The sequence below is a fragment of the Carettochelys insculpta genome, chromosome 1 (genome assembly GCF_033958435.1).
Source record: "Carettochelys insculpta isolate YL-2023 chromosome 1, ASM3395843v1, whole genome shotgun sequence".
In the NCBI taxonomy this organism is placed as follows: domain Eukaryota; kingdom Metazoa; phylum Chordata; order Testudines; family Carettochelyidae; genus Carettochelys; species Carettochelys insculpta.
This window is the reverse complement of record NC_134137.1, coordinates 64998573-65014407: the sequence shown is the minus strand read 5'-3', so window position 1 is coordinate 65014407 and position 15835 is coordinate 64998573. Positions and strand designations below refer to the sequence as shown.

The 15835-nt window shown below is 50.0% G+C and overlaps 1 protein-coding gene across 1 annotated transcript in view; it reads right to left on the bottom strand.

Annotated features, from left to right (window-relative positions):
- Positions 1 to 15835, bottom strand: part of ERICH6B (glutamate rich 6B) — a 59818-nt gene that overhangs the window by 6235 nt on the left and 37748 nt on the right. Inside the window, exons 11-15 of the mRNA XM_074984474.1 lie at positions 14467 to 14621; positions 12380 to 12444; positions 10881 to 10996; positions 7169 to 7257; positions 6293 to 6445 (exon numbers count right to left, since the gene is read on the bottom strand). Coding sequence (XP_074840575.1) covers positions 6293 to 6445; positions 7169 to 7257; positions 10881 to 10996; positions 12380 to 12444; positions 14467 to 14621 — 578 coding nt within the window. The remainder of the gene's footprint in view (positions 1 to 6292; positions 6446 to 7168; positions 7258 to 10880; positions 10997 to 12379; positions 12445 to 14466; positions 14622 to 15835) is intronic.

Below are 15835 nucleotides of genomic sequence, written 5' to 3'. Positions count from 1 at the left end.
ACGTTCAACGGCTGCAGCAGTGGTAATGCGTAGGGAATCCTGGCTCCCTGGCTCCAGGGACCTGCAGGCGAAGATCGTGGATCTTCCCTTTGATAAGCAAAAGCTGTTTGCGGACTCAACCGACTCGGTCCTCCACTCCAGCAAAGACTCGAGGGCCACACTTAGGACTTTGGGTATTAATACTACCCCATACAAGAAGAAGAAATTTTATCCTCAGCAAAGACGCTACGCTTACCAACCACAGCGTGCTCAATATCAGCGAGGCTATGACCAAGGGCGCCATCAACAGCAGCAGCAATATAGGACTCCCAGGCGACGTTCTCAACAAAGCCGTACACCCTCGGGGCAGGCCCAGAGACAGCAAATTTGACGGGTATGTTGGGGGCTGCACTATCAACACCATCTCTCAATGCCACTCTCATCTCATGTTCCATCATCGCCTCAAACCATTCCACTCCCAATGGCAAAAGATCACCACAGACAAATGGGTGCTAGAAATTATAGCCATGGGTTACACGATCCCTTTCCAGTCACTTCCACCGACAAAGCCTCCCGCCAGGCCTCATCTCAGGGACGCTGCCCACGAGGCGAGGCTCAAGCAGGAGGTAGATCACCTCATGTTCATAGGGGCGGTGGAAAGAGTGCCGGAACAATTCCAAGGGAAAGGTTTTTATTCACGCTACTTCCTAACAGAGAAGAAAACAGGAGGCTGGAGGCTGATCTTGGATCTACGGGGCCTCAACCATTACTTGCGCAAGCAACGCTTTCGGATGATCACAGTTGCCTCTATACTTATGGCACTGGACGATGGAGACTGGTTTGCAGCCCTCGACTTACAAGATGCTTACTTTCATATAACAATCCACCCGGCACACAGATGCTTCCTCCGCTTCACGGTCGGCAGGGAACATTTCCAGTACAGGGTTCTTCCATTCGGCCTATCCTCGGCACCCAGAGCCTTTACCAAAACCCTGGCAGTGGTATCAGCCTACCTGCACAGACAGGGGGTGTTTATTTTCCCATATCTGGACGGCTGTCTGCTGAAAGGGGCCTCAAAGGCAGAGGTCTTACGCATGATACGGGTCACCGCGAACATGTTTACTTCGCTAGGCCTAGTTATCAACCTTGCAAAGTTAAAGATCGAACCCACACAAGATATAGAGTTCATAGGGGCACACATAAACTCTATCACAGCAAGAGTATACCTGCCCGACGCCCGCTTCCGCGCCATCAACTCCCTGGTGCAAGTCATGACGTACAGCCCCACGGCGCCAGTCCTAACGTGCCTGCAGCTGTTGGGGCACATGGCGGCAGTGACGTTTGTGGTACAGAATGCCAGGTTACACATGCGAAGCCTGCAGCATTGGCTGGTGAGTGTTTACAAACCAGCATCCCACACTGTCCACAGGGTAGTGTCGCCCACGATGGAGGTGCACAGAGCCCTAGCGTGGTGGGAAAATCCCAAGAATCTGCTAGTGGGGGTGCCTTTTTACCAACCACAAATTTCTATCTTTCTTACTACCGACGCCTCCCACATAGGATGGGGAGCGCACATTGGCAGCAAGGTGATGCAAGGGCTATTGTCCCCTGCGGAACAGACACTGCACATAAACATACTGGAGCTCAGAGCAGTGTTCAACGCGTGCAGACATTTTCGAGATTACCTGCATGGCAAAGTAGTCGGGATCAATACCGACAATACCTCCACTATGTTCTACATCAATCGACAAGGAGGGGCACGATCCCGTGCGTTATGTGCGGAAGCAGTCCGATTGTGGAACTGGTGCATTGCCAACAACATAATGTTGAAAGCCTCGTACTTGCTGGGCGCTCACAACATGAAGGCAGATCAGCTGAGCAGCCCCTTCGCACTCACACACGAATGGCAGATCCGCTCCGACCTGCTACAGTGCATATTTCGTAGATGGGGGTTTCCCCAAGTCGATTTGTTTGCCACCCAGTACAACACGAAGTGTCCCCAGTACTGCTCCAGAGCAGGAATAGGGCGGGGGTCCCTGGGGCACTCATTCATGATTTCATGGAAGGGCCCTCTACTCTACACGTTTCCCCCCCCAACGCTTAGCCACAAGGTTCTCCAGAAAGCCAGAAGGGAGAGAGCTCGCATGATACTCATAGTCCCAACTTGGGACCGGCAACAATGGTTTCCCTTGCTTCTGCGCATGTTGGATTGTCCACCACTTCCCCTACCGGTGGTGCTGGACTTACTCACGCAGGCTCAGGGGTCCATAGTGCACCCGCACCCTCAGGGTCTGTGCCTACAAGCATGGTTAATCCATGGCTCAGCGCCTTAGAGAGCATGTGTACGGAGGGAGTACAACAAGTCCTGGAGTGTAGCTGAAGGACCTCCACCAGGAGGACTTATGAACAGAAATGGACTCGATTTACAGCCTGGTGTTCCGCCAAGCAGTTAGCTCCCCTTGACGTTCCTATAACTGTAATACTAGAATACCTATTGGACCTCAAACGAGACGGGCTTTCTCTATCCTCGCTAAAGGTCCACCTCACTGCTATATCAGCTTTTCGGCATACAGAGGAAGGGCCCACTGTATTCGCCCACCCTATCGTCACAAGGTTCTTGAAGGGGCTGGTAAACCTTTACCCACCTCGAAAACCGCTTCCGCCATCGTGGAATTTGGACTTGGTGCTCAGCACGCTATCGGGACCACCCTTCGAACCTTTAGCCACGGTACCCCTCCAACTCCTTACGATGAAAACAACCTTCCTCCTTGTGATTACGTCAGCCCGCAGGGTGAGTGAGCTCGCAGCAGTGATGGCAACGCCGCCCTGCACAGTATTCTCAAACGAGGCGGTAACCTTACGGTTACACCCAGCCTTTGTTGCAAAAGTTTCCTTGGAGTTCCATCTTAACAAACCAATAGTTTTACCCTCATTTTACCCAAAGCCTCACAGCTCCAGCAAGGAGGCGCACCTACATCTCCTAGACGTGAGAAGGGCGTTGGCCTTTTACATAGACAGAACTAAGTCCTTCCGGAAAACGGGCTGCTAGTGTCTCTCACTCCCAGGTCAAAAGGGGAAGGCCTCTCTTCACAGAGAATTTCAAAGCACATTGTGTCCTGTATAAAAATGTGCTATGAGCTTCAAAAGACCCCTTTACTGGCCCCGCCTAGGGCTCACTCCACCAGGGTGGTGGCAGAGTCAACAGCCTTCTTCAAGGGCATCGCGTTAAAAGACATCTGTCGAGCGGCGACCTGGTCATCCTACAACACCTTCGCCAAGCATTACGCCCTACATCAGGTATTCGAGGAGGATACCCGTCTGTCGACAGCAGTCCTCTCGGGGGCAAGCTGCACATGAATCGATTACCCACCTCCTTACTTGGGTTACTGCTGGGTAGTCACCTACTGTGGAGCACCCATGGGGACCACTCGAAGAAGAAAGAGAGGTTACTCACCTGTAGTAATGATGGTTCTTCGAGATGTGTCCCCGTGGGTGCTCCACCACCCGCCCATCCTCCCCACTTTGGAACTCTGTCTGGTGTTTTTCAGGAGCATCCGAGGCGGTTGGTCAAGGAACTGGTGGGGACCGGATCGCGCACATGGCCGGGGGTGCGCAAGGGAGCGGCGTGCGTCGGCGCATGCGAAATCCAATAGAAACTGCTAGAAGAATTCCGATCTGCGGCGCCGGGCGAGCCCGACACCTATTGTGGAGCACCCATGGGGACACATCTCGAAGAACCATCGTTACTACAGGTGAGTAACTTCTCTATGTGCCACGAGCAGCTGACACTGGTTTGATAACCTATACGGCTGGTGTCTATTTTCTGTTATTGAAACCAGATACACTGTTCCTTCCTCATTGCTGTGGTACCTCATTAAACTACTTCAGCCGTGTCTCCACTTACAAAAAACTTCAAATAAAAAACTGCTAACGAGGCGCTGAAAATGAATGAATATTCACTGCAGTGCTGCATTAGTAGTCTTCCATCTGGCCATTAGCAAGTTTTTCGTAAGTGTAGACGCCTTCATTTTGTTTTTGCCATATGTGCAGCTGTTTGGTCTGACAACTTTTTTTTAAGAAAAGCTTCATAGGTGTTCCACAAACAAAAATGTTACTGTTTAGTGTTCTGTGGGCTCAAAAAGTTGAAGAAACACCACTGTAACTTGTGGTTAGTGAAGGAGGAGCACGTGGCTAACCAATCCTCAGCTTTAAGTTTATGCAGAGGCAGGACATTTCAATAAATGTGTTTTCAAGGTGAAAATAGTCTGGTGGCTCTGCAGCTGCGAATTACTGTAAGTGGTGCGCTAGGCCTCCCCTGGGGAAAAACATTAAAAATGGGGGACTGTATTCTACAATCACAACCGTAGCCACAGCAAAGCAAGCAACAGTGAAATCAGGGAGACAAATGGAAGGACTGCTTTGGCAACCAAGAGCAGCCACATTGCATTCTTAAAGCAAATGCACAGGCTTTTCCAGACCAGAGAGACACAGAAGAGTAATGAAAAGTCAGCAGGAGAGGGAAGCTGAGAGTGGGAGGGAGAAATCAGAGGCTCAGGTCCATAGGGTCAGCGGCATTTTACTGCTGCTAAGAATTGCTGTGTTACAAGCGCTGTAAAAATCACACTGCATCATGATGAATGAAAGAGCAATGTGTCTGGAGGCAAATACTGGGAGAGTGGTGGTCTTTATGGACATGTTATTACAAAAGCTATTTACAATGATTTGTAATAGCCAGTAAGACATTTAATGTATCCCTTAATTAGCTTCAGCAGAGGGAGGACTTGTAAAATTTAAATCAGCCTGCATTTGCTTCCCAGTGTAAGAGATTAAAATTAAAAAAGAAAAAAAAAAGAAAAGAAAAGGATATTTATGTGCTGCACTGTCATCTTTCATTCTCTGGCTTTTAGAAGGTGAACCTTTTTTTACAGAAGAGGGATGTGTGGGAAGTTAGGATCTGATTACTTAAAAAGTGGTGAGTCCTGCTGCAAATGATATATCATGCAATATGAAGGTTTCATCCACGGAAGAAATTGGTCACCTCAGTCATTCTTTATGGGTTGGAGCATTCACTGGATATGAGAAACAACCCAAATGCAAGGTTACCATGAAGCCAAATGATACTGACTCCTGCAATTGCCATTCAGGTGCACTGGCTAATGTACAGGGAGCTGCCTGGGCAAAACAGATTGGGAGGTAAAAGCCAGGAATGCTGGCAAAACTGAGTTCAAGCGGGGGGAGCAATGGACTGAGGCATGTAACTGGGGTCATCAAACTCTGCTGAAAACTCAAATTACCTGTAAGTTGACCCAAGATTTTGGTCCACAATTAATGCACATAAAATGGAGCAGACAGCAGCCACTGTCCTCTTTAAGATGTGTGACACTGACTACAAATACCAGCATATGATACTCTATCTTGGGCCTCAGCTTACGATGGAGCACCAGCTGGGCCACAATCTGTGAAGGTTACAGCTCTGGCTTAAGGGTAGCAAGCTGCCTTGGGTCCACTGTCACTATCACTTTGGCAGGTTTATGCTGCTCCGTTACCTTGTGTTCCCCCTCGCTGGCTGTTGTCTGAATTTGTTGGTACCTGTTTTGTGCACTTGTAACCCACCCACAGGGGGACTCAAACCTGGGACTCCTGGGGCTTAATGAATGAGCCTCTACAGTTAGAGCTAAAAGCCAGTTGCCTCTCAGTACAGGCTGTAGAGGAGACTCTGTCTTTCTCTCTGTAAGTGGTCTAAGGGTCACCACCTGGGACAGTGACCCACACCCCTAGGTGTGTGGGTTATATACACACTGCAAGCTCCCCAGGACAGAGGCCACCTTTTGTCCTGTGTTTATGCAAGCACCTTCCACAGGGCCCTAGCCTATGAATGGGGCTGAAAGGTACAGCTGCAATACTCACTATGCAATTAAGCAAGCAGGGTGGGCCAAGTGAACACCCCCAGGCTTTAGACCTTAGCTACTCTCACTCTCCATAGTCTTAGCTACTGGATGCACAGGGCTTCTGTCCCTCTGCTACCCATTCTCCAACTCCACAGCTCGGCTCGCCCAAGTTCCAATGGTGCATTGCTCTTCCTCTCTGGACAGCTAGCAAGCGGCTCAGCACCCTTCCTACTGGGCAGCAGTGCAGCTGGTAAGAGGTGTGCCAAATCCCCAGCCACTCCTGCCTGCTTAGCTATCCTCACCACGGAGGCTTCCCCACCCAAAAAGGCAAGGCACTGACCCCACTCACTGCACGGTAGGCCCGGGCTTCTTGGCTGTAATCGTTAGTACTGACTGGATGGCTGTCTAACCAGACTTGTGCTCACCAGATGAGCCCGTTCCTATGGTTGCATGTTGCATAGCCACGGTTTGTGAAGAATGCGCGAATCCCTGAGTATGTGTGATCCTCGAGGATGATGTATGTAAACTGTACTTCCTTGACATACAGGATCAGGATGGCAATGTGACCGGATGGATAACTGAGAAATAGTTAAGGAAAACCTGCCACCCAAAACAAAAACCCACCCTCCCATAGCCCCTGCAATAAGGCATATTTTGGTGGAACCCCACATGTGGTAGACTCAAAGGGCATGTCCAGACTACAGGGTTATTCGGGAATAGTTTATTCCAGACTTATTATTCCAGAATAAGATATTCCAGAATAATGCATCTACACGACAGGGAACCCCCAAAATAAACAAAACATATTTCAAAATAATGTTTCCACACACAACAGAGCCTATTTCAAAATACTATGCCCAGATAGCAGTATTATTTCAGAGTAAGATATTCCAGAATAGCTTATTTTGAAATAGCCCCAATTGCGGAATAGGTTCTATTCCTCGTAGAATGAGGTTACAGAATTCAAAATAAGCCATCCGCTATTTCAACGTTATTTTGAATTGGCAGTTTTGCTGCGTAGATGCCAGCAGTTATTTCGGCTGTTATAACGGCTGCTATTCCGAAATAACTTTGCTGTGTAGACACCCCCTGAAGGGTCAGATTCTTGGCTGGTTTAAATCAGCATAGCACTACTGCAGTTACTGAAGCTATGCTGCTTTACACCAGCTCCGGATCTCATTCATAATGCTGAGACCTACTATAGCTGTTAGCACGGGAGGAAACTCATAGCCAGAAATATCCTCAGTTAGCTCAGGCTGACATTTGAGACCCTATTGCAAGCATACATCTTCGCAGGATACAAAACCTGACCTGTCCCGTCTGGAAAAAGAAGAAAGAATTGCTGCCCATCAGGATAATATCTTCTTACAGGGTCATGTGGAAAACAGTGCTGTAGAAATAAAATGATTTGCATTTGGTGAAGAGGTAAAGCGGGGAAAGCAGGTGGTGGTGGGGAAAAGGGCCAGGCCTAATACTCATCAGGCATTTTTTACCATTGTGTATGCAGTACATACATTCCAACTAAAAATCCGTTATGATTTGACAGAGAAGCTTAGATTCCAAATACGATAGTCATGAACAATTTCTCCTCCGATATTTGCTCATCTCCAACTGGGACTGAAGGATTTGGCCCAATAATACAACTCGTTAGATGCTGTCTCTCCCATTTTACCCCTGGATATTTGTCTTGTTTGCTTTTTAATTACAAGTCTGCGAACTGCCACAGGAGCCAACACCCACCATCGTTTATATTTTACACCGCTTATGTCTAAAGCTCACCTCGCTTTAATTCATAGGAGTAGCCTTTCCCTGGTAATACTGTGCCAAGAGGCTTTCTTTCCATCAGCCGCACAAGTTAATTTACCCTGCAAGGTGCTTACAGATGATTGCAGAGAAAATATAAACATGGCTTTACTGAGAGGTTGGCTTCAAGCACCGCATGAACTGGAGCGCCATGCTTGCTTGTGGGACCGAACAGTGGGGTTGCTGGGCTCCTAGCAGAATGTCGAACCGTTTCCTTCATCGGGGGGGGCAGGGCAGGTGGCTTGTCAGTCTAGCATTATTACAGCCGCAGCTAATTGTGACATGCCAGAAAAGGCCTTCTTCACCGCGTTGCTCTCCAGATTAGAACTCCACCTCAGCAGCTGCCAGGCTCATGCATTTCTGCTGTGTGAAATGACTGATTCTGGCCGTTCCCGGAGGTGAAAGTAAACGGGTGCACCCTGGCGAGCATCTCTGGGAAGCGCTGACTGAACTGGGACAAAAACTAGTCGGGAGCTGTTCAAAGAGCTGGCTGGGACCTGGGTTGCAATAGGGGAGTGCCTGTAAGAAATTGTAAGTTATTTGTTTCACCCCTGGCCATTACAAGAGCCCTAATGTATAACCGAGGATGTACATTTGGGCTCTGCAAACTAGCCAGACAGTATCTCCTGGTTACGAAGGCCAGGCCGGGGGTAGGGAGGAGGAAACAAATGATGCTGCTGCTTTATTATGAGGTGCAAAAGCCGCCCGTTCTAGATAGGAGGCTTTGTCAGGCCCAGAGCTCGGGGAGAAAGTGGGATAACGGAGCCATTGCTTGTGATGTAAATCAAGGGAATTTTCATGGGAATTTCCAGGCACTGTAACATTTTTTGCTTTGGCAAGCAGGAGGGAGTTCAGCCTGACAGCCCTTCTTCTCGGTGGGTCAGGGTTGGGGCCAAATGCCTTCTCCTCCCATTCTCTTCCATGGCAGTTGGGGGTGATGGGCACCACACCAGAGAGACTCCGGCTCATGGAGCAGTAGCTCACCTCTTCTTCTTAGCATAGCGCAACACACAGAGCCATAGAGTGAACTGGGGCCGCCACCCCAGGCCCTGCACCTTTGAGGCCCCTGCGGTGGATAGGAAGTGGGAGGATTACCTGGGTCAGGGCGTGGTGGTGGGTGCCGGCAGCAGCAGGGGGTCACCTCCCCTCGACCCCTCTCCAGCCAGGCGGTGCAAGTGGCAGCCTGCTCTGCTGCGCTGGCCCTCCTGCCCCCTGAGCTCCGCTTCTCCAGAGGTAGCCCAGAGCAGAGGCCACTTCCTGCTGCCCTGGGGACGTGGGGCTCAGCAAGCCAGAAGGCTGCAGCAGAACGAAGCAGCTGCTGCTCACGCTGTGTGGTGCGTGCACAGGGGTGGACTGAGGGGCAGCGACTCCCTGCTGCTGATGTTGTGGCCCATGCTCCGCCCCAGGTAATCCTCCCGCCTCCCATTCATAGGACTGATGGGGTGGGTCGCCGCAGGGCCCCACCTCCTCCTGTGAGGACAGCTTTGGACAGCTTAAGGACAGCTTTGTCTGGCACACGTCCAGCAACTCACACCCCAGTCCAGAGGCACGTCCTGGTGTAAGTGAACTGACTCCCGGCATAACTTTCAGGTGTGCCTTCTTGTGAAACACCACACTCAGTTCAGATCCAAATTTACCTCTATGCAGCCAGGTCTGCTGTCACCTTTCTGTTGGCATGCCTGGGGCCAGTGGCGTGAAATGGTGGGGAAACAGACACCCAGGAACCAGAGAGATGTCTAAAGACGGCTCCTGCATCTCCTTGGTTCCCTCCTGTGCCGTTTGGCAGTGGAGGTTTTGTTCTAGGGCTTTATCACCCTGTCCTGATGAAGAGCTCTGAAAAAATCAGCAGCTACTGGGCACGTGATTCTTTTTCTTTTTCTCCTACTTTAAGAATTCAGAGGGGAAATTAAGAGTATGGGAACACTGGTCTGAATCAGGCTTACTCCCAGAAAGCAGCTATCGTGACTGCTTTGATCCATCTCCCACCCGTGCTTTGCCACTGCTTCTCATTGCTAATATGCAACATCCATATTAATCCGCGTCTGGATCTCTAGGGAGTGACATCACCGATGGCATCGAATCATGAATAACTTCCTGTGTAGAAGTGTAGTCAAGATTCAGAGGCCAGTCCCATGCTCACTGCTGAGCGATGTTTGGGTTAGAACTTGGTTTTCTAGATCTTTCCTGCTATGCAGAGCTCTTCTTCAGGCCAAGGTGAAGAGGAGCTCTGTGCAGAGCTGTAGAAAAGGTCTGTGTAGCTCAAGAGCTGGGCTCTCTCCCAAGCAGAAATTGTACAACAGAAGATGCTATCTCACCCACCTTCTTTCATGGGCAAGTCACATCATTTTGCTGTGACTCCAGTCCTTCCCTGTAAAATGGACAGGAAAACAATTCCTTTCCTGCAAGATTTTCCTGGCTCTTGATTCTAAGGTATAGGGACCCTCTCTTAATGGGTTTGTATGTAGCACAATAGAAACCCGATTTCTGCTGGAACAGCTAGGGGCTACTACATTCACAGGACCGCAGTCATGTCTCTGGGCAGTTCATAGAATAGACTGTATCCGCTGGAATATTTCTTTTGGGGTTGAACTGTCCACTAGTAGGAGGGCTCTGTATGTTACTTACAAGATCCACAGGTACTTGAGTTGAGCTCATCCTACCTGCCCAGCCCTGGGACAAGCCCCTGAAAAGACATGTGAAGTGAGTATACAGTCTCCAAAGGTAGGTTGTGAGCAGGGTTACCTGTAAGCTGAGTGCTTGGACGACCACCCAGGAGAGATTTGAATGCCACTCAGCTGATTAGCAGAGAGCCCACAGCCAGTAGCATGGTTTTCTACTGGGGGCACATATCTGTATACACCTGGGTGCTCATAAAAGGTATTCCTCATGTGGCTGGAATAAACAGAGGGAGCTCTGATGGCAAGAGGGGTGAACTGGTAAACTCACTCACAGAGATTAGAGTTCTCTTTACAGGAAAGGCTCAGCATATCCTTCTCACCATTCAAGTGAAGGGTTTTGTGTCACCGTCCCATTTTGTGTCCAAGCCCCACTGAGATTTTCCGTCACAGGCATTGCTGCCCTTATAACAGCGCTTTTGAGACATGTGGCTGAACAGACAAAAATCTCATGCGCCTTCAGACTACTTATCTATCTGGAGCGACAGATAACAGCACCAAAAGCCAATAGAGCCCTCAGGTTACTGTGACACACCTTTAAGTGCTCTGCTGTGAACTCTGGATCCAGGTCTTCAAGAGCCCAAGGCGCCCCTGCACTCCCAACTGTGACCGCTTCTTGCGATTCCGAGAATTTGAATGAAATTTTGGTCACTGAAAGGATTTTAAAAGGAAGGTGTTCAGGGGATTCGGTGCAGATCTGCCTCTCCCAGCACAGAGTTAGCCCTAATCTCTTCTATGTCGTGGCATTTCTGCTGAAGGATAACCTGACCGCAAGGCAAACTTCGTCCAAACAGCAGGGGAAACCTGACAATGAGCTCTCCGGGTATGCTGATGCTGCATTTTGGAATGCACGTCCCAGACAAAGTCCACAGACTTGTCCTAGTGGAGCTCCTGCAAGTGTGCTAAAAGTAGCTGTGTAGACATTGCACCTTAGGCTTCCAAGCTCTGGGGTTGGGGTGAGGCGAGGGTGGGCACTGAGACTGAGGGGCAGGGTCTCCACAGCAATGTTTAGCTTGCTTACACAAGTCCATGGTCTCACTCCCAGGTGCAGGGTAGCCGTATGACCCTATGAATCTGTGGGAGAGTTTCTCTTGGTGAGTGATGAACGCTCCATTGCTTAGGGTAGTTAAGTTAGATGCATCTGACAAAGCAGGTCTTTGCCCATGAAAGCTTATGCTCCAATACATCTGCTAGTCTATAAGGTGCCACAGGCGTTCTTGTTGTTTTTGCAGATGCAGACTTACATGGCTACCCCTCTGATGCGGGAATCAACCCTGCATTGACCCAAGCATGTGCTACCTGTGACCTAATACAGTAAACCTCTGATAATGCATGATTTTGACTTGTACTTAGCTTGTGTTAATGCTTGTTAAGCACAAGTCAAAACTGTGGGGTTCCCAGGGGCTGAGAGCTGGAGAGTGCAGCTGCTCTACCAGTTTCCTGCTCCAGCCCCTGGCTTCCCCCAGCTGGGAGAAGCTGTGCTGCGGTGGCTTCGCCCTTATTTCCCCCAGCTGGGGGAAGCCTGGGGACAGACAGCTGTGGCAGCCTGGCTTCTCCCTGGCTTCCCCCAGCCACACCACTGTGGCTGTATGCTCACCCGGGGGAAGCTGGGGAGAAGCTGCAGCGGCAGAAACTCTCCCACAGATTCATAGGCTCAGATGTCTACACTGCACCTGGGCATGAGACCATAGACTTGTGTTAGCAAGCTAAACATTGCTGTGGAGACCCTGCAGCCCAGCCCGTCAGTGCCCTCCCCTCCCGCTTCTCCCCCCAGCATCCATGCTTGGAAGCCTGACATGCTGCCACCTGGCTGCTGGTTTCCTGCCACTCTGGGAGCCGGGAAACTGACCAGTGCTGGTGCACTGGTCAGTTTTCCCAGCTATCCCCACTTGCACAAAATTTGAGTTATGCAAGTGTGCGCAGGAGTGCAACCCTCGCGTAATTCGGGGGACTAATACATCTCTTCCATCCCTGCCTGCTATGATGATAAATCAAACCCAATGATTAAAACAATATCATGGTAACTATACTTACTGGCACCAAACTTCATATACCGATTATACAGTTCCCTGTATTTCTCAAAACCACTGTCTTGCAACCTAAGGAGAAGAGAAATATATTTTAAAACCATAATCTTGTGTAATGACAACCTAAGCAATGTCAGAAACACTTGTGACATTAGGTTCTGACGTACTACCTGCACATTTACATATATCAGGGATGGCCAAACAGAGGCTCAGAGACCACCTGTGGGTCTTTTATCATTAAAGTGCCACTTGGCAACCCTTGCCACATTCTGTACCAGCCAAACCGAGGGAGGTGGGAGCTCAGGTACTCCATCTGACAGCAGAGTGGTAGGAAAGGGCGTTCTGCCCAGTGCAAAGTGGGGTCTCAAGGTCACTGCCTTGCAGGTTGCATCTCCTGAGGCAAGAGGGAGGCTTCAACAGGAATGGGGCTGAAGCCAACAGCCCCAGCAGGTGTGCCGTGGTGGCACTCAAGGAGGTTCAGAAAGCTTGGCCACCCCAGATATATATAAAAAACTACTTCACCTGAACATTCCAAGCAATGTCTACATGGGTCAGGGTTGATCTCCCAGAGTTCAATTTTGCACGTCTAATAGGGACCCACGAAACTGACCTCTCAGGGATCACAGTCGACCCCTGCACACCTCACTAAATGTGAGGAGTAAAGGCGGTCGATGGGAGAAACTCTCCCATCGACCTTCCATGGTAGGGACAGCCAAGTTAGCTGAATGCTACATGTCGATTTTTGTGATGCAATTGCTGTAGCTAGCATGGTGTATCTGTAGTTGATTTACTTTGCCTAGTATAGGCGTAGCCTGAGAGGCAACACTTCAGTGGAGTTCAGCAGGGCTCTGGGACCACTCTGACCTCTCCAAAAGCCACTGGCTCTAGTTCCAAAGGAAGAGGATTTTTTGCTTGCCCATGGACATGCAGCAAAGTCTGAAAGAAGAAAAGACGGGGAGGGAACTATGCTAACATCTTTCAAGTACCCAAAAGTTGTTACAAGGAGGAGAGAGAAAAAATAGTCTCCTTAACCTCTGAGGATAGGGCAAGAAGCAATGGGTTTAAATTGCAGCAAGGGAGGTTTAGGTTGGACATTAGCAGAAGCTTCCTAAGTGTCAGGGTGGTTAAACACTGGAATAAATTGCCTAGGGAGGGTGTGTAATCTCCATCACTGGAGATTTTTAAGAGCAAGCAGACAAACCCCTCTGGGATGGTCTAGATGGTGTTTGGCTCTGCCATGAGTGCAGGACTTCTTGACCTCTCCAGGTTCCTTCCAAGGAGAGGCTAGGACAAGGGGGAACCCACAAAGGACCTACAGGTGAACAGCAGAGGGGACAAATAACGGGCTGCTCTCCGGCCCATGCTTGCACTCAGCAGCCACTGATGCTTGCAGTAGACAGAAATGGGGGTTCCACAGGGAATGGGGCCCAGTAGGCTGCATGGGCAGCTGCTGGGGCGTGGCTGGCCTCTCATGTGTCAGCTTTGCCTGGTCACCAGCTTTGCACACCTACCGCTACCATCAGTCGCTGGACCCACTCATTCTCACTGGTGGGCGAGTGGCAGGCAAACAAGGATCTGGTCACCAGCAGGACTCTCCAGTACTGATGTGCATGGGCAGGGGACATCTACAGGAGAGCTTAAATAAGGGGTTGTCCCTTTAAAAACAAGATGTCTGGCCATCATAGTCCTAGCGCCTCTCACAGGGTTGATGGGGGATTGATAGGGGAAGTCCACAATACAGTCAACAATACGGCACCTACAGCGTGGAGTTGGAGAAATCTCTCCAGTCAGGCTCTTGAGTTGGGCTGACTCTGTTGGGTGTTCCGTGATTGTTAGCTGCACTCCCCATAGGGTTGGGGTGAAGATCTCCTAAATGGAGGGTCATATGACTCCTGTGTAGGACTCTCCTGTTCATCTCCTTCCCTGACTGAATGGAGTTTTCTTCTTTCTAAATGCCTTCTCTCTACCGTACATGATTGACAAGGCTGGAGGGGCTGGGCTGCCCCTGTCGCAAGGGCCTCTGTGGCACCTTTCTCTTCAGCATGGGGTCTCTGCACCCTGTCCACTCTGGTCCCTCTCCACAGAGACACTTACTGTTGCTCAAGATTCTTTCTGGTCTTACTCTCCAGCACTGATTGCGAGAGGTGAGGATGAGGAGCAATATCAATCTCTTCATCAGATGAGGCACTTTCTATCAGCTCCTTGATAACACATTCAAACACCTCCTTGTACATCCTGCAGCACAAAAACTGGAAAATACAACACATATGGGAACACAGTGGGACCAGCCGACAGGGAAGGGGCAGAAAGTGGAACTGTTCACACTCCCCCAGGATGGGCAAGCAGTCGGAGAGTGGGCAACCTCATCTCAGGAGTGATGTAGGATTTTTCCCATTTCACATGGCTTTATTAATGTCGGTGACTCAGGCTCTCTACTTAGCTCCACTGCAACAGCTGAGGATTTGGCACACTGATATACAACCCCTCCATTTTCCAGGACCCTCCCCCGCAGCGCCCCAGCTTCTCTCTTAAAGCCCTTCCTTTGCCTAGATGCAGGCCAGGCTGCCTTCTGCCCAGTTTGACCTTCCTCTGCTGCAGTGGTTCCTTCCCATTTCCAGCTTAACATTCATGTCCCCTGGCCACCTTAATCCAATTTCCTCTCCACTCTGAGCTGCTTGTTATCCAACTCCTTTCAGCCCTCTCCACGTATTGCCCCCTTATCCCTGCTTCTGCCTTTCTCCCCATCTCTGATGGCTTGGGGATGCTCTGCTTCCGACATAACAATTATCATTACATAGGGTGACCATATCTTCCATGGTCACATACGGGACAGTGGGGAGGGGGGGCACATCCATCCTTCCCCCAGCCTCAGGGAAGCGGCTGGGACAGAGCAGCTGGAGTGCTCCCCCCACACTTCCCTGAGCCCCTGAGAAGCAGCTGGGATGAGGTAGCTGTGGTGCTTCCCCTCCTCCAACTAACCTGCTGGCTCCCCTTGTTGGAGAGGATGTACTGATGTACAGTACATGCTCTCTGGCAGGCTGTTGCGCCTGGGCAGCAGATACAGGACACTTAGTCCCTTTTTAAAAATAAGTCGGAAGGCCATTTTAGTGTCCCAAATATGGGACCGTCCCACCAAAAACAGGACGGGTGGTCACCTTTCATTACAGCACTTAGCAGGAGCTTTCTTCCAGTGTCTCCTTCCCTGTTCCATAATGTGGCAGCCTACATTTATGGACATTCCGGCTCAGAGGAAAAAGGGGGACTTGTTCACGGTCACACCCCCTGTCCATAATAGAATCTGGACAAGATCACAGGTGTCCCAAATCTCAAACCTTGCGCCCTCATCACTGGACCAAACTGCTCCCCATTTTTTGTTGTGGGTTTTCCTTCCATTGCTGTAAGTCACAATGATTTTGGAACCACACAGTTTTGTGTTGAACTACTGATGGTAGCGTGAATTCAT